Source organism: Haliotis cracherodii, unplaced genomic scaffold (genome assembly GCF_022045235.1).
Source record: "Haliotis cracherodii isolate W230 unplaced genomic scaffold, xgHalCrac1.p SCAF_6, whole genome shotgun sequence".
NCBI classification, from domain to species: domain Eukaryota; kingdom Metazoa; phylum Mollusca; class Gastropoda; order Lepetellida; family Haliotidae; genus Haliotis; species Haliotis cracherodii.
Window position 1 is genome coordinate 7363494 of NW_027266319.1, and position 16358 is coordinate 7379851.

Here is a 16358-nt window from a genome sequence, read left to right on the forward strand (position 1 = left end):
TGTGAAGTACAGTCGATATCTCATTGCCAGTAGCGAGAGTGATATACATCATGTAACTTGAATAAGTAGACATACAACGTGGCTTTGAATGACTTCAATCAACCTGCTGGGGCTGCCCAATAGCCAGAGCCCAATGCGCCTTTAAGAATATTTGCACGGCATCTATACACATCATTAGCGGCATGAATATAAAGAGTATTAAATCTTCATTAATCATCAACGGTGAAGATAAAACATTGATAAATCAGAATGTGTAATACATAAAAATATTAAATCCAATATGTTAAAGAAACTGCCGTTGTAAAATAATGGGTAAAAGACGGCCACTTTTATAAATATATTGATAACCACTCAACCAATCACAGTTTGGTTGTGCGTGACGTCATCGATCTTGTGATCACTTCGGGGATAAATCAATGTATCGCATTGTATAATCACGCACAATAAAGGTTCGATTAGTCAATAGTCACTAATTTCAGATATAGTGTCTCATGTAGACCCATACCTATAATCAACAGTTACACGTTCAGGGCCCGTACCGTTCTTTTCTTTCAGTTAGGTGTGGCCTGAAAAGACACGGGTAACTTCACATTTGGGAGTGGGGTGTTGTTGGTCTGGGGACAGTGTACGCAATTTGTGAAAGGAACGCTATGAAAAAGCTTGTCCCGGAATAACACGAGTTGGTCACGAATGCCCTGATGTTATAGTGAGCGCTCTGTACAGGTGAACTGATAAAACCAGTGCTGCTTGTATAAAGGGCCGGTGGCCCCTTTACGGAATTTATTCGTTCGTTCGTTCGTCCGTTCGTTCGTTCGTTCGACCGAACTTTAACCCAATCAGCTGTTAATGGTAGTGTTTGGTAAAAATGGTTTGGTCGTTCGTTCGTTACCCAATCAGCTCATATGGTAAAGTTTGGTAAAAAAAGGTTCGTTCGTTCGCTCGTTTGTTCAACACCACCTGATCCCGTCCACGAAAGCGAACTCTTCAGAAGTGGACGTGCAACCCCTAATACAATACTATAAGTACACGAACGAACGACTACGAGAGATCACGCAGTTTATAGCCTTGTTTACCGAGTATAAATCAAAATAAATACATGGTGGAAATATATGCTACATAAACAAATCAATAATTGCCACGCAGTGTTAGATTATGGCCCGTGTCCAAATATAAACAAAGTCGTTGGTGGGAGCCCTTTTCGTGAGCTGTCTTTTAACGTTATAGTTCAGCCTTGATTGAGTGACTGTCATAGCCTGTGTATTGATATTGAGTGTGTACAACCTTGAGGTGCCGCTTTGAGAAGGCGCCAACACCAGAATAAGCTTTGGTTCTACAACTTGTTATTGAGCCGGAATGGACACATTGATCAGTGCCAATGACTATTTCCGTCTATTCTATAGGTTATCAACATGATTTGAATGCACTTTACCAGATCAGATGATTGGGTCAAAGTGGAGGCGTGAGAATGATTTAACGCCGCTTTCGACAATAAGTCAGTCACATTGGCGGGATGCTTGTTGGTTCGTTTCGATGCTCAGAATATCAATCACTGGCGTGTCTGGTCCAGACTCGATTATTACCAGACCGCCGTCATATAGCTGGAATATTGCTGAGTGTGACGTTAAACAACAAACAAACAAACGGTGACTGGACAGCAAGACAATAGGCTTCCTGCTATGTGCCCATGCACGGACTCGAGTCTGTCTTCCATCGCAACATGGCTCCCTGCCATCTTTGGAACAACTGAATCCTCGTTATTCAGGAAACCCCTCTATCTGGTAGTAACACGTGTCACGTTGCTGGTTCTGGCTGGTTCTGGCTGGTTTCTGAGTAGGTAAACGTCTGACAACGTACGTGCTTGGTCTGTGGAATTTGCAACAAAGCTCAATGATATTTCACTTGTTTCAGTAAATATAAATTGCCGGGCAAAAGAAAATATACAAATCAAAATTTGATTTGACCAAAACATTTCACCGAAACACCGGAAACCTAAGGTCCAAAACACAACTATGATACCCGTATCAAAAACATCACCATCGAATAGCCATTTCTTGTTTGTTTCACTTTTAGCCACCATCAAACATGGGTATACTTTCCTGTCCCCGGCAGTTTACACGCCAAAGGGCATGACATTCAAAGTGTATAAGTGAGAGAGTGTTGTCTATCGCCGCTGTCGGGGGCACGGGTGGCCCAGTCGTCTAAGGCGCCGCGATTCGCTGTGCAGAGTCGCGTCCCTTAGGCACGCCAGAAACCTATGATTGGTTCGAATCCTGGTTCGCCCGGATTATGTTTCTAGGTTTGTCAGCACCATACCCGTGCTCGTGGGTTTCACCGAAGTGGTAAACGTCTGAGACCTGCATCACTTCGGCCTTTCCTCCCACATTAAGCTGACACGTCGTGATATGACTGGAATACTGTTAAAAGCGGCGTTAAACCAGACTCACTCACTCTCACTCACTATCGCCGCTGTCAGAATTATCCCAGCTATATCTCGATGGCCTGTTAATAATGGTGTCTCCACAAGCCTAGTGGCTGAAAGCATGAACACGGTCCACGTCATCAGGGGACGACCCAATCAGCAAGGACAGAACCTGGATCCTCATCTCACTGGGCACAAGCCTGGGGTATCTATTTTGTCAAGATCTGTATGTTTGTATGCATTTGTATGACTATCATTTTCCAGTGTGAAAGTACGTAGAGGAAGTGGTGTGTGTAGGAGTGAACAGCACATGATGTCATCATATAGAGACATACACGCGTTTATAGAGCCAGAATGCATTTTGAGATCATTTTAGAGCAATAAACGAAACACAAGTGTTGTGTCATACAAATAGACAAAATGCCAAATTTCAAAACATTTTGTACAAAGTGGCCATAAGTAAGTATCAAAATTAAGAATATCGCGAAAAAAACATGTGTTGTGTCCCACTGCCAATAACACATCTAACAAATGTCATATTCTGAACAAAATGGCCCTCAAGACTTTTCTACTTTCAGTATGGCCGAAGTGAAAAGATCAAAATCTAAAATATCGCAAAATACGGAACCAACTACACGTACATAATTTAATTAACTTATGTACAAACGGAGTAATGGCCAAATAGTGTGGTCGTTGTTTTATGTACAAGCGTTACAAATATTTATCCAAATTTAAATCATGAAGATTCCCTGAATAGAATCTGACCTCGGAAATGTCGGGCATGTCCAATTTACGAACGGGGGAGTTAGTTTGGTATTTCCCACATATTCTCACAATGAATCCTCGCGTCGATCATCTGTACCTTTTCATACCGATTGTCATTTCTCTCGAGCGTTCGGCCATTGCGTTCATTTGTGCTGTCCAGCTACATCTATGGGGCACAACTCACTAGACACTTCCCTCTCAAAAATAATCAAGTTGCGTGCACATGTGCGAACCTCAAGAAATGACGTCAGATATCGTGAAATAAACCACGCTTCGTTCTGCATCATTCTTTGCGATTTATCGCGCAATTATCTCATAAAGGAGGGTAAACTACAGTCCCGAACACAAGCAATAACGAACAAATGACATATATTACAGCGCGTTTATTACAGTCCATCTCAGTGAAGAGAGCAGTAGATGACAACTTAGAAATTTTCATTATGATAACCTGCGCTACGTAAGAAGTTTGAAAATATCCTTTCATACCAATTTTGAGGTCTAACATCAATTGAATGAAGTTTCTGAAACATGTTAACTGCCAAGTTATTGTACACCTGGCATGAATTCGAAGTTGAACTTTTAATACAAGGATCGAGAGTTACAAAACTACCAATATGCCCTCTCGTTATCTCTTTTCAGAAAGGATTTATTATCATGGAAACTACACGGAATCTCTACAGTTAACCAATATAATGTACAACCATCTGATTATTTACAAAAGAATTACATGTGTACTTGATCAAAATATATCACCATCGTAAAGTACTTCTTTCCAGTTGAACACACTAAACATTCTAAACATACTGAGTGTACATTCCGAGTGCACTCTCTTGTTGAGCGAGGCGATTGGCAAAGGCGTAGAACCGCTGTCTTCGCCGGAAGTAGCTGCCTTCAAGCGCCAGCCAGACCAACAGCACCCCAACGGTCAAGGTCGCACAGAACAGAAGGAAGGACAAGCAAATGGAAAACGTTATGTAGGAGTCCATCCGGGCTTGACCCGTGCTCCAAGGGTCAAGGTCAATGCGGTGGAACTCTCGCTCTGTGCTGACTGTGAGGATGCCCGTCGCCGACGTCGTAATGACGAGGAAAAGAGAGAGGGATCCTAGGAACGCCCTTTTGCGGCGAGTCATTGGCCGGAGTTGGGAATATTGCTGATATACTGCTTCTATCCGCTAAAACAAATATAATTTGAGTGAGTGAGTTGGGTTTAACGCCGCTTTTAACATTATTACATTTATATCACGACGTGTCAGCTTAATATGGGAGGAAAGCCCGAAGTGATGCAGGTCTCAGACGTTTACCACTTCGGTGAAACTCACGAGCACGGGTATGGTTCGGACAAACCTAGAAACATAAAAGGGTCGAACCGGGATTCGAACCCACAATCATAGGTTTCTGGCGTGCCCAAGGGATGCGACTCTGCACAGCGAATCGCGGCGCCTTAGACGACTGGGCCACCCGTGCCTCCAATATTAATTTGAAAGTGAATTGGTTGATATGCTGAAACTTAAGTTTTAGTTTGGCAGAGAAATCGTATTACAGGTACACTTTTAAATTTACATGGGACTGATCAGTACAGTTTGTTTGTTTGTTTGTTTGTTTGTTTGTTGTTTAATGCCGCACTCAGCAATATTCTATAACACGGCGAAATGTAAATAATCGAGTCTGGATGAGATAGTTCAGTGATTGATGTCATAAGCATCGATATGGGCGATTAGCCATCTTACCCTCTGTTGTCTTTCCATGGACGTTGTCCTTGGCGGAGGGGACACACTAGGGAAGACAACTCCGCATAGCTCGCACTTGTTGTTTCGCTTGTAGGTGACCCACTGTATGAGGCAGGACCTGTGCACAGACTCCAGCCCACCTCGACAGTCACATGATGTTGCCGTCATGGGTTCTCCTGAATCACATGTCATATACTACTCAAAAGAAGTTAAGGAAGTTTAAGGGTGTTTATCTAAGATTTTCTAATATATTCTGCCGCTTGATGTCATTTTAGGACCAGGAACAGTTTCCAACAATTAGGGACCGGTCATTTATTATAGGGGGTGGGGGTGGGGTGAGGGAGGAGGGGGGGGGGGGGTTTGGGGGGGTTTGAGTCATGAATAAAAGAGGACTTTTTATAATTCAATATAATCTCGAGGGGAAATCAAAGAATTCTTTAATGCTCCTTAATTTACCTGTTTCCTTTTGAGAGAGTTGGCATATTCTGCAGACAATGGATTCGTTGGAACTAGCGGGGCTGATGTCGACGCTGTCTGGTCCCGTCACCCTCAATAACGGCCCACTGGAGGTAGTGTCGCTCTGTAGTGATATGATATGTATGTCTGAGTGAGTGTCAGTGAAAGCTGCATCTCAATAATTATGAAAAATTAAGGGATCTTGGCAAAATATAAATAACTTACTTTGCAGTTTGGTGTCCTTTTAAAAATTTGAACGCAATGAGGTTTGAGCGGTAGCCTTTGTTTTCTTCGAAATTTCAAGTTGCTAACTCCCCCCCCCCCCCCCCCCATTTGGCTGGTACCGAAAAGTAAATGACAGTTTCACCATCTAGACAAAGACCCCGAAGCCCTACTGGACCACCTCAACCAAAAAATCAAGTCCATCATGGAAACAGAAACCCACCACCAATTACCCTTTCCTCGGTGTACGAGGCATGACCACATCCACACTGTCGTCTATCGCATTCCCACTCACACAGACCAGTACATTCACTACATGTCAAACTGCCATTCTCAGATCAAACAAGCCACCATTGCCACCCTCTCCCGACGAGCGATAGCCATCTGCAATCAGGACTGTCTCAGTAAAGAAATTCAGCATCTTAAACACACCCTCAATGGAAATCCCAAACATCTGGGGGAGAACAAAAACCCGGAGAACCAAAGACACTTCCGACAGGACACTGAAAGACAGACATGTTACACGCCAACGGTAAAGGTCCCACCCAGTACACCCCAAAAGACGGAATGTTGAAATGTTCTCACTGTTCACTAATAATACCTGCACAGATGTAGGTGATTTTCAAACAGAACAATGAAAAAAAGCAGCATAATAAAGCATTTTATTAAATAATAATCCCCGAGGTTTTATGTAACATCCCATGGATATGTGTTATATAAGACGTTATAATATACCCGAGATTTTATTAATGGAACTTCCGTTCATATTGTAACATATGAATGTTTCTCGCTAGTTTTTTATTTTGCATTTGAACACTATGTAATGAAATGTAAAATCAATGACAAATGTTTTCTCTTTATTCCCGGGGATCGAATATACAACATTTGTATCTGTAGCCCAGTAAGTGTACCACTATGCTACAAAGGCGCTGAGAAATCATAATGCTGTTGAGAAAGTCTATTTTTCAAGTACTGTACGCCAACAGATATTTTACTCCCGTTCCCTAAGGTTCATGGAAAGTATGTTTGAAAATTGTTGATGAATGTTTTAAATTTCTTTTTCTGTTAATAAGTTAGATAAAACACTTACCCTCGTGTTTTATGAGATTTAAAATCCGATTCTATGACGGAACTATTGTCTTACAAGAGTTACCTCCCCGAAAAATATCTCCACTTTATCGTCTAGCCTGAACACAAACAGTTGACTTCCTATTTACGTTAGTTCTACACTGACACGGCTCAATAATGAAATATGGTAATTATGGAGTAATCTTGCCGTTTGTTATTATCTTGAAAATGTTTCGCAAATCGTGAAAATATCTCCTTTCCCCCGACAATTGAGGAGAGAAACATACTATTTCACTGGGCACAGGGAATATCCTCTCTATCGTTATTGGAATAAAACTATTGCCGGTAAAATCAGTTACCTGTTTGTAGAGAATTCAGTTGTTCAACAGACACTATTTAATCACCACTTATTATCAAATATCTATCTTTCAATAATTAAGATCATCTTGGTGTGTTTCTTGTTAAAACGAAACAAAATACAATTACTTTTGCAAGAAAAAAATAACCATACACTTTATAGAAATAAACTATACAAATATTTTATCATGTGCATTTCCTTATCAAATTAATAAATATAAACTAGTACATTGTATAACTTAAATTCAATTGTTTAAACCGATTTTATGAGTAAAAACTGATGAGAAACGCTTATGGTTTCGCACTTTGTCATATATATGTAGATTTTAAGCTATCGACTCCATAGTGATATGGATCGCTATCGCGATTAACAATATTTCTGAGTGAGTGAGTATGGTTTTACGCCGCTTTTAGCAATATTCCAGCAATATCACGACGGGGAACACCAGAAATGGGCTTCACACATTGTACCCATGTCGGGAATCGAACCCGGGTCTTCGGCGTGACGAGCGAAACAATATTTCTGAAGTGAGATCTGTTTATGCGTTCTTCGTGTTTTCGAAGGGTAAATTTGAATCACACAGTTTAACAAAATGAAATGGCAACTTTTGAACGTGAAGCAGATTATTTGTTTGAAAAATATATGTGGCAAACTATGGCGCCATTTTGGATTAAGCCGATTAAAAAGACCTACGACAGGTTTGGAGCTATCTTAGATTTAAACCTTACTATAACTTAGGGATACGATAGATTCGCGAATGGGCTATAACAGTCTACGATTTCCTTACGAAAACTTTATGATAATTTTAGTGCTAATATCTTTTCGAATATCTAGATCCAGAGTAGGACAAATGGAACACGAGAGCGATGTTGATCTGTCCTCGTTAAAACGATCACGATGGACCCTGAATTGTCAAAATGCCCTCTTCTCCTACCAGCTGTGCCGAGTCTGCAGCGGCGTCCAAACTTGTTGGCTCTTCTTGTGTCTCACGACTCCCAAGTGGTGTCTCCAACGATGTCTCCTGCTCTTCCTCCCCGTGAGTACTCGCTACCTGTGTGGGTACGTCAGTTGCTGATGTTGTGCCATTAAGTGTAAGCAACTCAATCTCCAAGTGTGACCCATTCCCCTCACTTTCAGCGATACAAGTTTCGCCGGCATCTTGAACAACAGCACCTTCTGTTGCCATCTTGACTCGAAATCAAATAATGAATACCATTGGCAAGATAATTATTACACCCAGTCTATGAGCGCAGTCAAATTGCGTGCAACAGCTAGAGCCACGGCTTTCATTTAGATGTGACGAAATCATCCATGACGTCAAACGTTTATGACGTCACATGGCCCTGATGTCAGTAAAATAGTTCATGTTTGTTTTACATAGTTCTGACATCCGCATGCGTTTGGTTCGGCAAAAGAGCAGGTTCATTCGTTTAGTAAAGAAATTGTAACTTATTCCACGGCATTTGATTGGAGGGCCAAACAATATTATTGCGTTAATATTGTTTATGATTCCCTAAAACCTGAAGAAAATAAGGCCACGCCCACTAACGGACTGATTGGCTGAGTGATGGGGTTTGTGTTGTGTTATTGCGCAGGGCCCCACAGTGATCGTAGTGCTGAGATCGATTTGTGGGACGGGGCCCTGATTGATGTCACGGATTTCTTATTGCCGTCTGGTTTTGTTATACTAATATATTAAATTAGCAATTTTTTCGTTGTTATTGTTGGTGTATTAATTTATAAGAATTGACTTTAGCATTATATTGCGTTTCGGCTGTCCGCATATTTTTCTATTTCCCCATCTCCCGCACACCCTGCATTTCATTCCGACGTGAACCGAAAAAGGTTTTCTTATCTAAATTTTCCCCGCCGCTGTAGTAAATTATGTCCCCATGTGATAGAAAATACTCCTACCATATTGCACATTCATAAAAAGACCCAGTTATTTCGTCACCTATATTTTTCAAAAATTCGTTTCTGTAGCAAAGCGACTCGATCTATGTCATCATTCCATTTAAAGACTATTTACCAAGTGCTCTAAATTATAACATTTCATAAAATATGTTATACAATAGTGAAACACAGCTGCTGCTTTTTTTAATTTATGTATTTCGCCAGCTGGCTCGTTGAGGTTAGAGATGAGAAACATAAAAATATGGATGGCCTTATGGAGGTATAAACATAAAATTCGGTGTGCACACTTTGCGTAAATCCGGGATCCAGGATCGGAACATTTGCTTTCCAATCTTGAACATGATGAATAACATAGAAAAATTGGTATAAAATAGATTCACAAATATTACAAATTTCAGAGGGACATTTCAAACAAGTCGATCTTTTGTTATACATGTACACGATCACTATCGTCAACAATGTAAGTACAAATGAGTCACGGAGTACATTCGTGTATGTACTGGAATATGCTTTTTCTGGGAAATTCATGTTGACATACTACAAATAATGTGAGAAGGAATCCTAAGTGCTCTATGCCCTAACAATCACATTTATTCTACGTCAAGCTGAAACTGTATTTATGATGCAAACAGGGTGTTGTCAGATCACAATTATTCAACAATCGCCTTCCGATGTGTTGCATGCGAGAAGAATGTCCCATCATAACAAAGTGTGTAAACAAAGCATATATTCTACAACATAAATCATTCTTATCCGTATTTAAAATAGAGGTGTCGTTTCGCCCCACAAATAGTAGCCGTTTTCTCCAAATGAGGTGCCGTTTTCGCCCGAAACATCGGTGACGTTTTGCTGTGGTGCCGTTTTAGCCTGCACCCTTCAGTAAGTCCCGGATATCACATCCAGGTTATTGATTTCATTATAAATCAAAAAGCCAAGACTGATTGCTGCACTCTGAGGGCAAACAGACTGGCTGATAATGCAGTGTACTGCCCTCCAGAGGGCATAAAAGTTTACCCTTGTAAACTACAGAGGCTTCGCAAGCATATTTTCTTTCTGTCAATTTTCTGTTGAGCTAAATGTAGAGCATATTCAAGAAACACTATCACAACTGAGATCATGACTAGCAATGAGGATGAAACTGAAAAGAGTAACATTAAACGCCTGTTAAGAATGACAAAAGGCTCTTTACGCCATAAGATTTAATATAAATTTTAGCATAGCAAAATTACAATATCAAGTCCCAGAAATCTTAAACATGTGAAAAGTAATGCGAGATAGCATATGGTTTTAGATTCAGGATATTACAAATTAGAGAGAAAAGTTTTTTTCAAAATAGGTACTCCTTTTAACAAACAACAATCATCAAATGTCAAAATATTCACTCACACCAATAAACAATCTGGAATCTGAAGAAAATCATTTCCCAGGCTATCATGATTATGCCATTAATAATGCTGCTAATACAAATAACATGAAATTGAATACATTTTGCAAGCTGTAAATGGTTTTAAGCTACAGTCTAACATGACAGAAACCCCAACACAGAACCAGCCTTCAACTTATAAATTCCAATTTTCTGTTAAATCATATTACCTAAAACTAATTCAATCCTTGCTTTGAAGAATATATTCAAGTAAGGGAGTTGGGTTTATCGCGGCATATATAAGCCTAAAAAAAATAATAGTCTTGGTTCTCAAGCTCTGCCCATAAAGTTTGCTGCACGTTTTGTTTTTATTTTCATTTTAAAAAAAAGTTCAACATTAGTCAAATACTTTATTCAAGTATTTTACTCATCAAGGAATATGTTTATGTAGAGAGGCCTTCCATCAGGTTGATTGTACACAATAGTTTATTGATTACACAACTGTTTATTTGTTACATACTAGTTTGAACACCCCCCACCCCCCAAAAATGTTTTAAAAATCACCGCCCACCCGCCCGCCCACCCGCACCATATTTTCAAAAAACATTGCCTGACAACCAATTCTTTTTTTTTTTATAAGCCTCAATGTCTTTCAGCTATATCAAAGTGTGTTACCTTTATGTGGGGGAGAAGCATGAAGTGAAACAGGTCTAAGAGGTTTACCACTTTGTGATACCAACCAGCTTGAGTATGGTGCTTGCAAACCAATAATCATAATCAGGCATATCTGGATTCAAATCCATGGTAATAAGATACTGGAATGCCCAAAGGGAGGCAACTCCCCACAGTACATTGGGATTGTCATAACCAAGAGAAAATTGAACCAATTCCTTCACTCTTACATCAACAACACTGCAATTAGGAACATAATATTCTTGTCCGACACATTGTTACCATATGCAGAAGAGTATAGACACTGACTGAACAGTTCAATTTATAATAAATCACAATACCATCTAACATCTATTTTCCATCAAAAACATTCAGACGACAATTCAGCATATGAAAATATATGGTGGAATGTAAAGCACAACATTCTCATGTATCATGATTATGGACAATAATCAGCAAATAATTATGTCAACATTACACCTACACAGTCACTAACACAACATTCATAATCTTACAGTCGGACCATACCAAGATGTCTCATCAATATCACTGACAGTAATGCAGTGTATGTTAAATTAGCAGATGACAATGTTGGAAGTAGATAAGAGTGAATGAAATTGATATGGAATAATCAGGCTATCATTTGAAAGCACTGGAATACATCAATGGGCTACAAGTAACAGAAAGGTAAAGGACAGTCAGCACCAAATATATTTAGTCTTGTATTTTAGCATTATTTTCGGTAGATTTTAGTCTTAGTAACTGGACTAGAATATGCTGATCTTACTAACCAGAAGAAAGTTTACTACACTCAGGCTTCGGACTAGTGGCTAAAAGTGACTGTCAGGGCCAAGGCTATTTCATTTTTTTAAGAAAATAACACAGCATCAATCAATTAATATTGAGTTGGTAATATATTTAATTGTGTTTCATATGACCACACATTGAAATTGGCACTTATAAAACTTCACATGACCCTTATTCAATGTTATATGAAGGTTTACAAAATAGTTTTATCAAGACATGCAAAACAAAAGGAAAAGAAATCTACAAGTGTGAATTGTTCATAATAATAACACATAAGGATTCTTCAATGAATTTCAAATAGACATAATTCAGTCAGGAATGATATCCAAGTTGCTCAAAGTAATTAATGAAACGGCACATCAGAGGTTTAGTCCTTACTTGAAATTTACACTAAAATAGTCATACATCGAAAAAATGTGTACAATACTGAAACATGAAAATTACACCTCATGATAATGTCATAAGCAAAAATGGTGACCAGAAATTGTTCTTTCATTGTGTTATTCTCTTCCTCGATTTAACTTTTGGCAAATATGCACTTGTGATCTGATTCATGATGATGAACAAGATACATGAAATACAGCCAAGACAAGCATACCATGTTGTTCCAGTCACATTCTTACAGAACCAGGTAGAAAACATAGCTAGCATAAAACTTGTACACACAAGAATGAAGGACACTAATCCCGACGTAGCATGGACAATTTTCAGATCTGCCAGTCTTAATTTTATTCTTAGGATGCTAGCAAGGGCAGGGTATTTCAACACAGATCCACCCAGCATCTGCATACAAGAATACCCAACGGCTGACAAACCAATAAGGCCATGCCATGATGTGAAATGTTCTTTGTTGTTTATTTCTTTATTGTAGTAGATCGCTGCAAATCCTCCAATAGCACAGGTAAGGGAGGTAACCTGCAACATCCAGTGAAGTGTGACCTTTGTGGCTCTGGATTGTCTCGGAACAAAGGAGCTGATTGGAGAAAACACCAATAAGCCCTCGAACATCAGCAGCAGGAACTGAAAGGAAGTGAAAGTAGCATCGGTCAGTGTATATTCTTCATACTAAGCAACAAGTTGTCCTGTCCTGATTTCAGAGTGAGTGAGTGAGTTGGGTTTAACGCCGCTTTTAACAGTATTCCAGTTATATCGCGCAAGACCTGGTTTCAGAGAAGATCCATGTTTGACAAAAAGCAATCAAGCTTTCAAATATATGTGTTATTTTGTGAACATAAAGGTTTCACTGTACATGCTGAACACATGATATATGGACTAACCAAATGGAGAACATGGCATGGAAGTCAAAGTGAAAATTGTCATGTGCAAGAAGCTCGACAATATGTAAATTCAGTTTAGTTTCCTTCAAAACAAATTTATTACTGAATAGATTTAGAAAAATATCCTTACTGCAATGGCCATCAGTGTCGGATGCCATGAAAACAAGCCTGAAACATAAGATATATTTTTAATACAAAACTGTCATGTAACTGTGTTACAATTAGTTATTAGTGCATAGCTCTATTCCAATGGGTGTCGTTCAATCATCTTTCCCTTTATATGTATGTCAATGCTCATTGAGCTGCATGTACCTCAAGGGGCCTGGGTTATGTGCCTTGAGCAGAGATTAAAAGTGCAGTTTGCATGAAACATTAACTGTATATATCAGTATATGTTGACATGATATCCCTGGAGTGGAACTGAAGTATTTGGTTATGTTGAGGTGAGGTGAAATGGGGTTTAACATCGCGTCCAAGATCATTGCACTTTTATAATGATGTGCATGCATGTGTGTGTGTGTGTGTGTGTGGCTGTTTGTACTAGTCCGGACTGATGCTGATTTATAGTGCTAGCCCACTGAGTGAGTATGGTTTTACGCCGCTTCTGGCAATATTCCAGCAATATCACGGCGGGGGGACACCAGAAATGGGCTTCACACACTGTACCCATGTCGGGAATCGAACCCGGGTCTTTAGCGTGACAAGCAAACGCTTTAACCACTAGGCTACCCGACCGCCTGCTAGCCCACTGAAATACCATGACGCAGTTTAACATGAATACCCCACTCAGACACAGTATTCAGACTCCAAGCTGACCAGTCCTTGTTTTAGCCTCTTAATGCTAAGCGCTAGAGAGGGTAACAAGAAGTACCATCTTTTAACATCTTTTGGTATGACGCAGCCATGGATCGAACCCCCAGGCCCTCTGCTCTCCGGGCGGACGCTCTACCACTAGACCACAGAGGTGGTCTTATTTGTCTATGTTTTAAGACAAAGGACTTGTGATTGGACTTTATCAGGATAAAAAGTAACAGTTGTGGAAACAATCAGCCCTCACAACTGCATCTTTAAATCCTGATAAAGCACTGTTGCAAGTTCTCTATCTATTCTAGAAATAATTAGCTCATTGGAGCTGTGTTTTATCTTAAACACATTCATAAGAGCATGTTCCATTTATGTCATTGAAAGCCTGTAAATAAATGAGTCTGGACCAGGAAAACTAGTTATTGATATCATGAGCAACATCCCATAGTGTCAGGGTACAATAAGACATACAATCAAGTTGAATCAATCAAGTGACAGACTCTGACCACCTGGGCTCACTTGCACAAAACCTTAGCACTAACCATCATAACTCTTGTAGCATAGACTTAAAACAGTCTTAGCCCTAAGATTGCTTTGTGTAAGAGGACCCAGACTGAGAACCATATTAATCACCTCTTATGACAAGCATTACAATACATACCAGTACCAAATTCTATTCCTGGGGACACTCATAAAGCAAGATTACATCTTCATCATAATAACCTAAAATGTGGATTTGATACGAAAAAACAGTCATGGATAACAACTTCCATTTTTTATCAATATTCACTGGTTCCAGGGTTTACTACTAACAAAATTTGGGAAACTTGCATTTTTCTCTGTTCTTTAAATCCCTAGGATGGTGTGGCAGAAGTTAAACAAATAACAACCATGACTCATGGTTCTAACCATTTTCAAAGCTTTTACATTTGTATTAATTGTGAGATAATCAAGATTATATTATTGCTGTTTTACAGCCATACAGCAAGACTCTGTATGTAAGTAGTGTTAACAGCACAGTTTACTGGAATACTGTTTTTATAAGTAGTGAGTGAGTGAGTATGGTTTTACGCCGCTTTTAGCAATATTCCAGCAATATCACGGCAGGGGACACCAGAAATGGGCTTCACACATTGTACCCATGTCAGGAATCGAACCCGGGTCTTCGGCGTGACGAGCGAACGATTTAACCACTAGGCTACCTGACCGCCCTGTTTTTATAAGTAAGTCTAGCTGATTTCATGTATTATTTAAACTAGGCCTACAGGGATTTTCTGGACTCTAGATTACATCTTCAGGAAATTAGAATAAGCTGTGAGGGCCATTGACATTGCATTTCATAAGGACATATTAATGTGGAACAGGGCCAAAACTGACTATGACAACCTAGCTGTTTCTTATCAATACTCATAAAGATACCTCACTTAAATTAATTGGAACTACTGGATTAATTATATACCACATTTGCCTCTTTTGTCTGTTGACAATGACAATTGTATGTATTACATTTAGCAACCAATAATTGTGTACCAGATAACGAGATAAATAATCCAGCAAGTCTTGGCATTCAACACAATAAGTGCCAAGTCTCTATAAGTGCTGTGTAAGTTAGATTAAGTTACTGCTACTTAATATATCAAAGCTAGTTAGAATTGAAGAACCATGTTTCAGCATGTTTTTGTTGTTCTTATGAGAAGGTGGTACTCAGTAGGTCTCCAATACATCCTTATTCAGTAAGGTAAAGACAAATAATTGCACAGCTTCAAAATGACACATATAACCATGCAGTATCATAAATATAAGCATAGTCCACCATACACTTAAACTAAAGATGCGTGTGTTTGTTTGTAATAGATAGCTCCCCGTTTGACTAGGCCTACACTTGGTCTTTCTAGACAAGACGATTGCCTGTTTGGGGGCACTTGGAAGTGAGTGCCTTATCCTGCTATCAGGGATGATGGTCGCGAAATTGTTGGCTAGTATGGTGTAAATAGTGCCCGTGGAAGAACGAAGAATGCATGTTTTGTAAAATGGGATATCAGCTGAACAAGCCTATAAGCTGACAAACTGTGACAACGCAGCATGCAAACATCCCCATCCGTTGTGTTTTCACTTACTCGAGCCGGGTGCGGCGGTATAAACGATGAATCCTGTAAAGAAAAGAGCAACAAAGTGTGCAACCATTGTGATAAAGAAGTAAGTCTGTGTAAAATTGAACTTCTTTGTGACACAGTCTTATAATATTCAAGAAAAAACGAAATAGGTCGCGGCGATAACCGTCGTCTGCATTTGGCATCAGCTGAGCAGGTTTCTGGAAAAAGATATAAAATTATTACACGTAAAGAAATAACGGATTATGATCTTCAAATTTCCAACACAGTTATCATAATCGGGGTATTTTATCCGATAAATTGAACACTAAAGAACATTACTTGTCCTTTTTAATAGACATGTATACAATATCAGCTGAATGTAATTCTTACAAATATGTAATAACTAAAAGTAC

The 16358-nt window shown here is 39.4% G+C and overlaps 2 protein-coding genes across 2 annotated transcripts; both read right to left on the reverse strand.

Annotated features, from left to right (window-relative positions):
- Positions 1–3978: 3978 nt before the first annotated feature.
- LOC139444758 (uncharacterized) lies at positions 3979–8201 on the reverse strand. The gene is made up of 4 exons (XM_071225700.1): positions 7950–8201; positions 5368–5491; positions 4912–5087; positions 3979–4356 (listed from the first exon to the last, which is right to left on the reverse strand). Exons 1-4 carry the CDS (start codon positions 8199–8201, stop codon positions 3979–3981), a joined length of 930 nt encoding a protein of 309 aa, XP_071081801.1.
- A 2672-nt stretch (positions 8202–10873) lies between these two features.
- LOC139445430 (transmembrane reductase CYB561D2-like) lies at positions 10874–16153 on the reverse strand. The gene is made up of 3 exons (XM_071226575.1): positions 15970–16153; positions 13179–13216; positions 10874–12791 (listed from the first exon to the last, which is right to left on the reverse strand). The coding sequence occupies exons 1-3, from the start codon at positions 16034–16036 to the stop codon at positions 12264–12266; spliced, it is 633 nt and encodes a 210-aa protein (XP_071082676.1). The 5' UTR covers positions 16037–16153; the 3' UTR covers positions 10874–12263.
- Positions 16154–16358: the final 205 nt, after the last annotated feature.